Below are 15042 nucleotides of genomic sequence, written 5' to 3' on the forward strand. Positions count from 1 at the left end.
CGCCGCAAACCAATCGATTGCTCTGCTTCTCATCGTGTCTTACAAAGCTTCTCAGTGCTGCTCATCGAGATGACGAGTGACGACCCGACCTATAAATACACCTCCTCCCTTCTCCTCCACCCTCATCGATCTCACACTCCAAGCTAGCAACACCAGCTACTGCTCGGTGATCAGCAGTGCACTACCACGTACACAGAAACAACTCGTGGTACTGAACTGCTAGTTTGGTACGTAGCAGCTAGCACGATGGGGCAGCTTAGCAAGAAGCTTCTGGTGGCGGCCGTGCTGGCCGTGGCGGCGGTGGAGCTCTGCGGCGCCATCCCGCTGGAGGACAAGGACCTGGAGTCGGAGGAGGCGCTGTGGGACCTGTACGAGCGGTGGCAGACCGCGCACCGCGTGCCCCGCCACCACGCCGAGAAGCACCGCCGCTTCGGCACCTTCAAGTCCAACGCCCACTTCGTCCACTCCCACAACAAGCGCAGCGACCGCCCCTATCGCCTCCACCTCAACCGCTTCGGCGACATGAGCCAGGCCGAGTTCCGCGCCACCTTCGTCGGCGACCTCCGCCGCGACACCCCGGCCACGCCGCCGTCCGTCCCCGGATTCATGTACGCCACAGTGAACGTGTCCGACCTTCCGCCGTCCGTGGACTGGCGGCAGAAGGGCGCCGTCACGGGCGTCAAGGACCAGGGCAAGTGCGGCAGCTGCTGGGCCTTCTCCACGGTGGTGTCCGTGGAAGGCATCAACGCCATCCGCACGGGCAGCCTCGTGTCCCTCTCGGAGCAGGAGCTCATCGACTGCGACACGGCAGACAACGACGGGTGCCAGGGCGGGCTCATGGACAACGCCTTCGAGTACATCAAGAACAACGGCGGGCTCATCACCGAGGCCGCCTACCCGTACCGCGCCGCCAACGGAACCTGCAACGTCGCGACCGCCGCCAAGAGCTCCCCCGTGGTGGTGCGCATCGACGGGCACCAGGACGTGCCGGCCAACAGCGAGGAGGCGCTGGCCCAGGCCGTGGCGAACCAGCCCGTGTCCGTGGCCGTCGAGGCCAGTGGGAAGGCGTTCATGTTCTACTCCGAGGGGGTCTTCACCGGCAGCTGCGGCACGGAGCTGGACCACGGCGTGGCGGTGGTCGGGTACGGCGTGGCGGAGGACGGCAAGGCGTACTGGACGGTGAAGAACTCGTGGGGGCCGTCGTGGGGGGAGCAGGGCTACATCAGGGTGGAGAAGGATTCGGGTGCCGCGGGCGGGCTCTGCGGCATCGCCATGGAGGCGTCCTACCCCGTCAAGACCGACAGCAAGCCCAAGCCCACGCCCACGCCCAGGCGCGCCCTCGGAGCCAGGGAGTCACAGTGATCACTGATCGATCCTTCTGCGTATCTGAATTATTACTACTACTATCGTTCCTAGTTAAATTAAGGGTGAAATAAACTAAGATTGAATTAAATGGTTCTGCGTGGGCATGCAGCAAAGAATTAGGCGTGTGTAACGTGGGACCAGGTCGATCGATATCTATTTGGATTCTGAATGTAATGTAAAATATAATTTTATGTAATGTACTGCCGGTAACAGTGTATGAAAGCTTGCTAATATATTGAGTACTGTTCAGAGATGGAGCAAGTGGTTTGAAAATTTTGAACTGATTTGCTTTTGCGGGTAAAGTCACATACTTGGTTTGGGCTGAAAAGATAGTTGGGCTGTGTTTTGTCCTTTACTCCCTCCGCCCAGAATTGATGACAAGTATTTTCGGACGGAGGGAGTACTTGGGAGTTCTTTCAACCTTTCAGGCCCACTAGCACCGAAGAAGCGCAGCACACGTTGTCTGTATTTTGTCAAAATATGCAAGAAAACAATGTGTATTACGGGAGAAAATAAAATGAAAAGGAGAACACGAATTCTACCTTTACACCATGTGTAGGCATGTAACAAACATTAAATGATTTAACAAATTAAGTAAACTGGCTGGCCAATTAATTTTTTTCATAAGCACATATTTTCCCCTTTCGTAAGTTAAAAAAGTGTGACGGGCACGGTAGCAATATGTATTTGGATTCATTCTCATATGGCCTGATTGATCAACGGTGACACCAAATGAGATTGTTACCAATTTATATAGACCCTATAGTAGGGAAATATTTCTTGTCCAATTTGCGCATCTTTTTCACCTACATTTCATATACAGTTCCTAGTCGGCACTATTTTCATTCTCTCTCAAACATGAATATATTAAAATTTAATTTTTTGTAAGTAATTTAAACCCCAAATTCATTGTGTTGTAAAAGTAAGTAGTAATTGGCGAAAAGCTTATTTAAACATAGTATCTATGAATGGCTAATATGATAATAGGATGTTCAACCCAATGCACTTTTCAAACTGTGATATGGGATAAGTGGTGTATCTATACTTCGGAAAATTTTGGCGGCTGAGCAATAGCTGGTTCGACAATAGTTTTTTGAGCAAACACTAACCTCCACGAATGATCCACTATCTTGTATTTTTCTCTTTCTCTCTGAATCGGTCAAAGAAATAAAATAGGGAATGTAGTGTAGAGGTTGGTCGAGTGGTAGTTTTAATTTTTATGTGCTCTCTTCTCGTTGGCTGCTTATAGAGTGTCATGATGGAGCGTATCGTAGAGGTGGCTTTAGTGACCGCATTGTGGTTGAAGCGTGATTTGGTTGGCCACATGGATGGAGAAGGCGAGGTAGATGACGGCAACAACGTCGACTATTCTCTTTGTGTAGGTGAATGCACCAGGGGAGAAGGAGTCTTGGTTTTTTGTATTTCTTTTGGATTAATGTTCACGTGAATGCACAGTGCTGATTTATGGTTTTTGTAGTTCCAGTTTATTTGGGTGTATTGCTCTGGGTTACAATTTGGTTAATGTTTTGGTTTATGGTTTGTGTGAGTTAATATTTTCGATTTATTCAGGAGTTGTTCTGTTTTACTGGTTTTACTGTTACGGATTGTTCAGGTTTGCTGTTTTGGTTTATTTGTGCTATTATTTCAATTAGCAGTTATGGGTTTATTCAGATGTTGTTCTGGTTTTTGTTCGGGTAATTGTTGATGCATTATTCACTGATGTCATGGTGTAAAAAAGGGCAGTAATCAACCAAGGGCTAATTTATCCCACGGGTTACTGTTCATGCAAATATACTGTTCCAGTCTACTATTTTGTGTCGTAGACACTATTCGCTGATTCCACGTAGTTGAACAGTAAAAGTTAGAAAAAACTCAAAAAGGGAGAAAAAGGGAATGCTTCCCACTTTAGTATGTAACTTATAAAGGTTCATTGTTGGGGTCCAACAAATACCACTTAGATGCCATTGCATTTTGGTACCTGTTACTTTGGGCATAAATCCCGATATTGAGGATAGTTTTCACAAAGAAGTTCCATCTAGAGGTATGATCACTTGGAAAGAAGCTACTTCTGTTGGAAATATGCCCTAGAGGCAATAATGTTTGTATTATTATGTTTCCATATTCATAATTATAGAGTTTATATTCTATGTTATAACTGCTATGATCTTGGAATATGCAATTCTATGCTATAACCTCGCGCTAGCGGCCCCTGGTTGTGCCCCGCGCGCGTCCGTGTTGGGAACGTAGCATGCAATGTCAAAAAAAAATCCTACGCGCACGCAAGATCTATCTAAAGATGCATAGCAATGAGAAGAGGGAGTGTGCCTACGTACCCTCGTAGACCAAAAGTGGAAGCGTTTGACAACGCGGTTGATGTAGTCAAACTTCTTCTCGTTCCGATCGATCAAGCACCGAACGTACGGCACCTTCGAGTTCTGCACACATTCAGCTCGATGACGTCCCTCGAACTCTTGATCTAGCAGAGTGTCGAGGAAGTAGATGAGTTCCGTCAGCACGACGGCGTGGTGACGATGATGGTGAAGTGATCCGCGCAAGGCTTCGCCTAAGCACTACAAGAATATGACCGGAGGCATAAACTATGGAGGGGGGCGCCGTACACGGCTAACGATTATTGGTGTGTCTTCTAGGCGCCCCCTCCCCAAGTATATATAGGTGAGAGGGGGAGAGAAGCAGCCCTAGGGGAGCCCCAAGTAGGAGGGATCCTACTTGGGCTCCTGCCCTAGGCCGGCGCCCCCCCTTTCCTTCTTTTGGCGATGAGGGGAAGGAAGGAGGAGGTGGCACCCCCCTTTTCCTTTCTCCTATCAAGGGGGAAAGATAGGAGGAGGTGGCGCCCCCTCCTTTCCTTCCTCTAGGGCCCGCGGCCAGGGAAAGGGGCGCACAAGCCCCTTGTGGGCTGGTCTGTCCCTGCCTCGGCCCATTAAGCCCATATCTTTGTTGGGGTTGCCCGAAACTCCTTTCCGGTGACCCGATATGTACCTGGTACCCTCCTGAACACTTCCGGTGTCCGAATACTACCGTCTTATATATCAATCTTTACCTCTCGACCATTTTGAGACTCCTCGTCATGTTCGTGATCTCATCCGAGACTCCGAACAACATTCGGTCACCAAATTACATAACTCATATAATACAATATCGTCATCGAACATTAAGCGTGTGGAACCTATGGGTTCGAGAACTATGTAGACATGACCGAGACACCTATCCGGTCAATAACCAATAGCAGAACCTGGATTATCATATTGACTCCCACATATTTCTATGAATATCTTTATCGGTTGAACCATTATGACAACATACGTTATTCCCTTTGTCCATCAGTATGTTACTTGCCCGAGATTCGATCGTCGGTATCTTCATACCTAGTTCAATATCGTTACGAGAAAGTCTCTTTACTCATTCCGTAATACATCATCCCGCAACTACCTCAATAGTCACTTTGCTTGCAAGGCTTCTTATGATGTGTATTACCGAGAGGGCCCAGAGATACCTCTCTGATACTCGGAGTGACAAATCCTAATCTCGATCTATGCCAACCCAACAAACACCTTCGGAGATACCTGTAGAACATCTTTATAATCACCCAGTTACGGTGTGACATTTGATAGCACACAAGGTATTCCTCCGGTATCCGGGAGTTGCATGATAACCCACAAGTGTAGGGGATCGCAACAGCTTTCGAGGGTAGAGTATTCAACCCAATATTTATTGATTCGACACAAGGGGAGCCAAAGAATATTCTTAAGTATTAGCAGTTGAGTTGTCAATTCAACCACACCTAGATAACTTAGTATCTGCAGCAAAGTATTTAGTAGTAAAGTAGTATGATAGTAATGGTAACAGTGGCAAAAGTAAACATAATAGTTTTGTAGGAATTGTAACAGTAGCAACGGAAAAGTAAATAAGTAAAGCACAATATGTGAAAAGCTCGTAGGCATTGGATCAGTGATGGATGATTATGTCGGATGCGATTCCTCATGTAATAGCTATAACATAGGGTGACACAGAACTAGCTCCAATTCATCAATGTAATGTAGGCATGTATTCCGAATATAGTCATACGTGCTTATGGAAAGAACTTGCATGACATCTTTTGTCCTACCCTCCCATGGCAGCGGGTTCCTAGTGGAAACTAAGGGATATTAAGGCCTCCTTTTAATAGAGAACCGGAACAAAGCATTAGCACATAGTGAATACATGAACTCCTCAAACTATGGTCATCACCGAGAAGTATCCCGATTATTGTCACTTTGGGGTTGTCAGATCATAACACATAATAGGTGACTATAGACTTGCAAGATAGGATCAAGAACTCACATATATTCATGAAAACATAATAGGTTCAGATCTGAAATCATGGCACTCGGGCCCTAGTGACAAGCATGAAGCATAGCAAAGTCATAGCAACATCAATCTCAGAACATAGTGGATACTAGGGATCAAACCCTAACAAAACTAACTTGATTACATGGTAAATCTCATCCAACCCATCACCGTCCAGCAAGCCTACGATGGAATTACTCACGCACGGCGGTGAGCATCATGAAATTGGTGATGGAGGATGGTTGATGATGACGACGGCGATGAATCCCCCTATCCGGAGCCCCGAACGGACTCCAGATCAGCCCTCCCGAGAGAGACTAGGGCTTGGCAGCGGCTCTGTATCATAAAACGCGATGAAACTTTCTCTCTGATTTTTCTCTCTGCGGAACGGAATATATGGAGTTGGAGTTGAGGTCGGTGGAGCATCAGGGGGCCCACGAGATAGGGGGGCGCGCCCCCACCCTCGTGGACGTGTGGGCCCCCTGGCCTTGATACTTTCGCCAGTATTTTTTATATTTTCCAAAACTTATCTCCGTGGATTTTCAGGTCATTCCGAGAACTTTTGTTTTCTGCACAATAAACAAGATCATGGCATTTCTGCTGAAAACAGCATCAGTCCGGGTTAGTTTCATTCAAATCATGCAAGTTAGAGTCCAAAACAAGGGAAAAAGTGTTTGGAAAAGTAGATACATTGGGGACGTATCAACTCCCCCAAGCTTAAACCTGAAAGTGTTTGGAAAAGTTGATAAACTGAAAGTGATAAAGAAAAACTTTTACAAACTCTGTTTGCTCTTGTTGTTGTAAATATGTAAAGCCATCATTCAAGTTTTCAGCAAGTATTATGAACTAACCATACTCACAATAACACTTAGGTCTCACAATTACTCATATCAATGGCATAATCAGCTAGCGAGCAATAATAATAAAACTCGGATGATAACACTTTCTCAAAACAATCATAATATGATATAACAAAATGGTATCTCGCTAGCCCTTTCTGAGACCGCAAAACATAAATGCAGAGCACCTTTAAAGATCAAGGACTGACTAAAGATTGTAATTCATGGTAAAAGAGATCCAGTCAAGTCATACCCAATATAAACCAATAGTAATGAATGCAAATGACAGTCTGCTCTCCAGCGGGTGCTTTTTAATAAGAGGGATGATGACTCAACATAAAAGTAAATAGATAGGCCCTTCGCAGAGGGAAGCAGGGATTTGTAGAGGTGCCAGAGCTCGATTTTAAAATAGAGATGAATAACATTTTGAGAAGCATACTTTCACTGTCAACGCAACAACTATGAGATGGCGATATCTTCCATACTACATGCATTATAGGCAGTTCCCAAATAGAATGGTAAAAGTTTATACTCCCCCACCACCAACAAGCATCAATCCATGGCTTGCTCGAAACAACGAGTGCCTCCAACTAACAACAACCCTGGGGGAGTTTTGTTTAATTATTTTGATTTGCTTTGATCTTTTTGGATCATGGGACCGGGCATCCCGGTTACCGGCCCTTTCTCGCGAGTGAGGAGTGGAGTCCACTCCTCTTGAGAATAACCCACCTAGCATGGAAGATACAGGCAACCCTAGTTGAAACATGAGCTGCTCGAGCATACAAAACAGAATTTCATTTGAAGGTTTGGAGTTTGGGACATACAAATTTACTTGGAACGGCAGGTAGATACCGCATATAGGAAGGTATGGTGGACTCATATGGAACAACTTTGGGGTTTATGGATTTTGGATGCACAAGCAGTATTCCCGCTTAGTACAGGTGAAGGTTAGCAAAAGACTGGGAAGCGACCAATTGAGAGAGCGACAACAGTCATGAACATGCACTAAAATTAATTTACACTGAGTACAAGCATGAGTAGGATATAATCTACCATGAACATAAATATCATGAAGGCTATGTTGATTTGTTTCAACTACATGCGTGAACATGTGCCAAGTGGAGTCACTCAATTCATTCAAAGGAGGATACCATCCCATCATACCACATCATAATCATTTTAATAGCATGTTGGCACGCAAGGTAAACCGTTATAAACTCATAGCTAATTAAGCATGGCACAAGCAACTATAATCTCTAAATGTCATTGCAAATATGTTTACTTCATAATAGGCTGAATCAGGAACGATGAACTCATCATATTTACAAAAACAAGAGAGGTCGAGTTCATACCAGCTTTTCTTATCTCAATCAGTCCATCGTATATCGTCATTATTGCCTTTCACTTGCACGACCAAACAGTGTGATAATAATAATAGTGCACATGCATTGGACTAAGCTGGAATCTGTAAGCATTCAATTCAAGAGAGAAGACAAGGTAATATGGGCTCTAAGTTAAATAAACAATCATGCATATGAGAGCCACTAAAAATTTTCAATATGGTCTTCTACTCTTGACCCCCAAAGGAAAGAAAAGAAAATAAAACTATTTACACGGGAAAGCTCCCAACAAGTAGAAGAAGAACGAGAAATATTTTTGGGTTTTCATTTTAAGTCTACTACAAGCATGGAAAGTAAGCTAACTATTTTTTTTGTTTTCTTAAGGTTTATCAAACACACAGGAAGAAAGCTAAAAAAAGAAAATTAAACTAGCATGGATAATACAATGAAAGAGTATGAGCACCGACAGCTAGAATAGTGTGTGAACATGAATGTAAAGTCGGTGAGAAATACGTACTCCCCCAAGCTTAGGCTTTTGGCCTAAGTTGGTCTACTGCCAAGGATAGCCTAGCTGATATCCATAGTTGTAACTGGGGTCGTACTGAGATGCAGCAGCAAATGCCTCCTGAGCTGCGGCATGTTGGCGAGCCGCCTCCGCTCTCCCCTCATGTTCAGCTGCCTCCTCCCTGGTAACAACATATATTCGTTTTGCCTGCTTGTAAGAAGTCCTCAAGATAGGCATTACGCACATATGCGTAAAATTCATCCTTAATGCCTGCATTGACCATAAAATCGTCTGATGGCCACTCACAAGCTCGCACTTCTGCGTCCCTCGGTGGTTCATCGTCTTGCTCGCGCATTACCCGCCTGGGTCCTTTCTTTATTGATGAACCACCTTGGTACATTCTCCTAGACATATTTCTTTTTCTGCAAAATTTCTGAAATTTTAGTAACTTCAAAACATAAGTGAATAAAACTAAATAAGATCGGTAGTAACTACTCCTACAAGTGCCTAGAGCCTATATCATGCATTAGAATTACTTGGGACCTCATAAATTTGACATGCAAGCTCAAGAACAGGCTCACCTATGCAGCAAAAATTTGCAATGAATAAAGCACTAGAACAAAAACTAATTGGGCCAATGGAGGAGTCACATACCAAGCAACAATCTCCCAAAGCAGTTTTGTGAATGGAGCTTTGAGCAAGGAGATCAAAAATCGCAGCAAAATGAGCTAGAACTCGTGCTTGAGCTGGATGCGGATTTTTTTGGGGAAGAAGATGGAGTGTATGGGTGCAGGAATAAGTGGAGGGGGGCCACCGTGGGCCCACGAGACAGGGGGTGTGCCCAGGGGGTGTGGGCGCGCCCTCCACCCTCGTGGTCAGGTGCTAGCCCCTCCTGAAGTGTTTTCAGTGCCAAAAATCCTCAAATATTCCATAAAAATCATACTAAATTTGCAGGGCATTTGGAGCACTTTTATTTTTGGGATATTTTTTATTGCACGGATAATTCAGAAAGTAGACAGATAATACTATTTTTGCTTTATTTATTCCAAATAACAAGAAGTAAAAAGAGGGTACAGAAGGTTGTGCCTTCTAGTTTCATCCATCTCATGATCATCAAAATGAATCCACTAACAAGGTTGAGCAAGTCTTGTTAACAAGCTCATTCCGAATAACACGGAACTAGAGAAATTTCGAATAACACTAAGTTACCTCAATGGGGATATGAACATCCCCAACAATAAGAATATCATACTTTTTCTTGACAGTAGGAAGAGGAAATTCAAAACCTCCAATAATGATACTTGGAACTTTTCCAATAGAATTGATGCTATGAACTTGAGGTTGTTTCCTCGGGAAGTGTACCGTATGCTCCTTACCATTAACATGAAAAGTGACATTGCCTTCGTTGCAATCAATAACAACACCTGTAGTATTCAAAAAGGGTCTACCAAGGATAATCGACATACTATCGTCCTCGGGAATATCAAGAATAACAAAGTCCGTTAAGATAGTGACATTTGCAACCACAATAGGCACATCCTCACAAATACCGATAGGCATAGCAGTTGATTTATCAGCCATTTGCAAAGATATTTCAGTAGGTGTAAACTTATTCAATTCAAGTCTACAATATAAAGAGAGAGACATAACACTAACACCGGCTCCAAGATCACATAAAGCAGTTTTAACATAATTTCTTTTAATGGAGCATGGTATAGTGCGTACCCCTGGATCTCCAAGTTTCTTTGGTATTCCACCCTTAAAAGTATAATTAGCAAGCATGGTGTAAATTTCAGCTTCCGGTATCTTTCTTTTATTTGTAATGATATCCTTCATATACTTAGCAAACGGATTTACTTTAAGCATATCAGTCAAGCACATACATAAGAAGATAGGTCTAATCATTTCAGCAAAGCGCTCAAAATCCTCATCATCCTTTGTCTTGGATGGTTTAGGAGGAAAGGGCATGAATTTCTGAACCCATGGTTCTCTTTCCCTACCGTGCTTCCTATCAACAAAATCTCTCTTATCATAACGTTGATTCTTTGATTGTGGGTTATCAAGATCAACAACAGGTTCAATCTCTACTTCTTTATTTTTGCTAGGTTGAGCATCAACATGAACATTATCATTAACATTGGCACTAGGTTCATGTTCATCACTTGATTGTGTTTCAGCATCAGAAATAGAAATATCATTGGGATTCTCAGGTGTGTCTACAACAGGTTCACTAGAATCATGCAAAGTCCTATCTTTTTCTTTTTCTTCTTTTTGGAAGAACTATGTGCCTCTAAATTATTTCTCTGAGAATCTTGCTCGATTCTCTTAGGGTGGCCTTCAGGATACAAAGGTTCCTGAGTCATTCTACCAGTTCTAGTAGCCACTCTAACAGCAAAGTCATGTTTATTATTTAATTCATCAAGCAAATCACTTTGAGCTTTAAGTACTTGCTCGGCTTGAGTGGTAACCATAGAAGCATATTTGCTAATGAGTTTAAGTTCATCTTTAGGTCTAGCCATATAATCACTCAAGCGTCCTATTTCAAAAGCATTATTCTTTAATTCTCTACCAACATAAGCATTAAAACTTTCTTGTCTAGCCATAAAGTCATCAAATTCATCTAAGCATGGGCTATGAAATTTAGTAGAGGGAATTTCAACTTTATCATATCTATAGAGAGAATTTACCTTTACTACCTGTGTCGGGTTATCAAGACAATGTGTTTCTTTGACAGGCGGTATATTAAGACCATGTATTTCTTCAATAGGTGGTAAATTCTTAACATCTTCAGCTTTAATACCTTTTTATTTCATTGATTTCTTTGCCTCTTGCATATCTTCAGGACTGAGAAATAGAACACCTCTCTTCTTAGGAGTGGGTTTAGGAATAGGCTCAGGAGTTGGCTCAGTTGGTTCAGGAATTGCCTCAGGAATTGGCTCATGAAGAGTCCAATTATTTTCATTAGTCAACATATTATTCAATAGTAATTCAGCTTGGTCGACTGTTCTTTCCTTGAAAACACAACCAGCACAACTATCCAAGTAGTCCTTGGAAGCATCGGTTAGTCCATTATAAAAGATATCAAGTATTTCATTTTTCTTAAGAGGATGATCATGCAAAGCATTGAGTAATCGGAGAAGCCTCCCCCAAGCTTGTGGGAGACTCTCTTCTTTGATTTGCACAAAATTATATATTTCCCGCAAGGCAGCTTGTTTCTTATGAGCAGGAAAATATTTAGCAGAGAAGTAATAAACCATATCCTGGGGACTACTGTAAGGGCATATTTATCCCCAAGATGTTTTGGTGATTGATGACAATGCTTTTGCGGACTAATCATGTGCGTTGAGTTCTTTTAGAGATTCATCCTTTGGCACGAGACGATTACCTCCCCTCGGTGTTTTATTCAAGACGGTGTACCTCCTTCGTTTCTCTGCTGGTGGTCTAGTTTCGTAGGAGTCACTGTACTATCAAGAGGGGATCCGCTTTGGTAAGACTAGGGTGGAATCAACACGTACACATCCTTATCACACCCGATGCTTCTTTCCGCTTCATTGCAGCTATCTTTCCTATCTCTGCCTGTCTGTCCTGTCCCAGCGGTAGTACCGCCGAAGCACGTCAAGCGGTAGTACCGCTTGCGGTCTTCGGCCGTAGTACCGCAGTGGTTCCGGGCTACTACCGCCTCGACTCTTGACCGCTGTTTCTCGTGTCGGGTTTTACGGTACTAGTAGCGGCAGTAGTGGCGGTAGTACCGCTCCAAGCGGTAGTACTACCAATACTTCCGCGGTAGTACCGCTCTGGGGCCAGGACCCTGCATCCCTCGTCAGCGCGGCAGTACCGCTGGGAGGGAGCGGTAGTACCGTCCTGCCCAAGTGGTAGTACCGCTCTGTGCGTGGCTGTTTGGGGGGGGGGTAACGGTTGGATTGTTTCCCCCACTATATAAAGGTGTCTTCTTCCCCAAAGTTGACCTACCTCTTCCCCCAAAAGCTCCATTGTTGCTCCAAGCTCCATTTTCGCGTGATCTCTCTCCCTATCCAATCAAACTTGTTGATTTGGTCGGGATTGGTTGAGAAGGCCCCGATCTACACTTCCACCAAGAGAAATTTGATTCCCCCCACTAATCCCTAGCGGATCTTGTTACTCTTGGGTGTTTGAGCACCCTAGATGGTTGAGGTCACCTCGAAGCCATACTCCATTGTGGTGAAGTTTCGTGGTGTTGTTGGGAGCCTCCAAGTGTTGTGGAGATAGCCCCAACCTTGTTTGTAAAGGTTTGGTCACCGCCTTCAAGGGCACCAATAGTAGAATCACGGCATCTCGCATTGTGTGAGGGCGTGAGGAGATTACGGTGGCCCTAGTGGCTTCTTGGGGAGCATTGTGCCTCCACACCGCTCTAACGGAGACGTACTTCCCCTTAAAAGGAAGGAACTTCGGTAACACATCCTCGTCTCCACCGGCTCCACTCTTGGTTATTTCATGCCTTTACTTTTGCAAGCTTACTTGTGTTGCATCTATTGCTTGCTTGTGTGCTAGGTGTCATTTCATCATATCGGTTGTCCACATAGTTGCATATCTAGACAATCTATTTTGTTGCAAGGTTTAAATTGTTAAATAAAAGCTTAAAAATTGTTAGTTGCCTATTCACCCCCCCCTCTAGTCAACCATACCGATCCTTTCAATTGGTATCAGAGCCTCGTCTCTTTATTAAGGACTTTGCCGTCCTAAGAGTATGGTTGACACCAACGACGGTGCGGAGGAGCACTCCGGTGTGAATCCTATCTCGTCTACGGACGATGGGGGAACCTCGGTCTCCCGTGAGGAGTTCAATGTGTCTTTAGACACATTGAAAACCTCCATGACGACCGAGGTTTAAAGCATGTTTACTAAATTCCTAGAAGGACTGAAACTATCCACCTCGCCGATGAAAGTGGGTGATCCCACCAACAAGGTGACGGATGCTAACTCCGACAAGGGGGAAGCTAATAGTGAGAAGGGTCCTTCTACTAGTGGTAGAAATGGCACCGGCATCTATGCCCATGTGGAACCTCCTACTTATGGTGGACCGATTCCCTCTACTCATTTAAATCATGCCGGTCCTCCTCCTAAGATTGTGAAAAATGAGGATTTTGATGCTTGGGTTTATCGTTTCAAGCGTCATTTAAAACATGTGAATACTAATCTTTGGAGAATCATAGAAGAAGGTTTCTATCCACATGACCCAAGCAACTTCACCCCTCGAGAAGCCATGGATAATCAATTCAATGAGAGTGCTCTCTTCATCATCCAAGATGCAATCCTTCCCGAAGATCTCCCTCATCTTCGACCTCATTCCATGGCTAAAGACGCATGGCAATGTGTTGTGTCTCTCTATCGAGGAAGTGCTAGCATTCAACGCTCCAACTATGAAGTGGTGCAAGATGAAGCCGATGAGTTTGCAATGAAAGAAGATGAAGAACCTCCTGAGCTCTTTCGAAGAGTGACCAAACTCGCGATCGCACTCCGAGATCATGCGAGCAAGGACACGGATGACAATTGGATCAAGCGCAAGTACCTCAAGGCCATGATGCCCTACAACAAGGCCATGTCCTCCGTCATTCGTCAAAGACCGGACTTCCACTCCATGATCTCAAGTGAAGTGTTGGATGAGTTCGTTGCAATGAGCATCTTGGACAAGACCGCCGACAATGCGGTGCTCCGTTCTCAAAGGGCAAAGAAGCCCAACCTTGCCTTGAAGGCCAAGGTTAGTGTGGAAGAAGAGGAAGATGAGGAGAGCAACCCCGAAGACACGAAATATGATTATCATGAGCACATAGCTCTTGCCTTAAGACAATTTTGGAGCAAGAAGAATACAAGACCCAACTTCAACAAGAACAACTCAAGTGGCCTCAAGGGCAAGCAACGAGTTAGAACTTGTTTCAACTGTGGCAATGTGAGACATTTCGTTGTGGATTGTCCTTACAAGAAGCGGGAAGACAATGGTGGCAAGTTCATCCGAAAAGACAAAGCCAAGTCCTTCCCCAACAAGAACAACTTCACCAAGAAGACTCCTACTCGTGGGTTGGTGGTTCAAGAAGAATACCATGAGGATGACGATGATGATGAAGATAGTGAAGCAATGGCTATGGCATCCGTTGCCATTGCCACAATTCCCCTGGTGTCTCTCTTCGACTCACCCAACGAGAACATCACCGCCAAGTGCCTCATGGCCAAAGCCACCAACAAGGTAACCCCCAACATCAAAACCACCATTATTCCTAATCCTTCTTTGACCGTTGCCTTTGATGATGGTAAGGGGTCTAATGAGGAGGTAAATGAATTTGAGTCCTTCATGAGTAAGCTCAAGGGAAAATCCAAGAAGCACTTAGTTGCTCTCTTGGAACAACTTGGTGAAGCCAATGACATGATCGAGACTCATGAAGAAACCATCTCTAAGATGGAAGGTCATAGTCGTGACCATGTCGATGAGATATCGGATCTCTCTAATGCTCTTGAGGAAGAGCGTGGGCATCGTTTGTCTCTTGAGGAGTCACACAACGATGACCATGCCAAATTAAAGAAAGATCTTGATCATGCTCTTGTTGTGTCTCGTGTGCTAACTTCCGAGAAGGCTAAACTTGGGGTTGATCATGCTAGACTCAAGGAGGAGTTTGATGTA

The 15042-nt window shown here is 44.4% G+C and overlaps 1 protein-coding gene across 1 annotated transcript; it reads left to right on the forward strand.

The window, feature by feature from the left end:
* Positions 1-246: 246 nt before the first annotated feature.
* LOC119281923 (cysteine proteinase EP-B 2-like) lies at positions 247-1581 on the forward strand. Its single transcript, XM_037562325.1, has one exon. It carries the CDS (start codon positions 247-249, stop codon positions 1360-1362), a length of 1116 nt encoding a protein of 371 aa, XP_037418222.1. The 3' UTR covers positions 1363-1581.
* The last annotated feature ends 13461 nt before the right edge of the window (positions 1582-15042 follow it).

Source organism: Triticum dicoccoides, chromosome 3B, assembly GCF_002162155.2.
Source record: "Triticum dicoccoides isolate Atlit2015 ecotype Zavitan chromosome 3B, WEW_v2.0, whole genome shotgun sequence".
NCBI classification, from domain to species: Eukaryota; Viridiplantae; Streptophyta; class Magnoliopsida; order Poales; family Poaceae; genus Triticum; species Triticum dicoccoides.

What these genes read in the sequence shown, in the direction of transcription:
- LOC119281923 (XM_037562325.1), top strand. Translation starts at nt 247, where the DNA reads ATGGGGCAGCTTAGCAAGAAGCTTCTGGTGGCGGCCGTGCTGGCCGTG.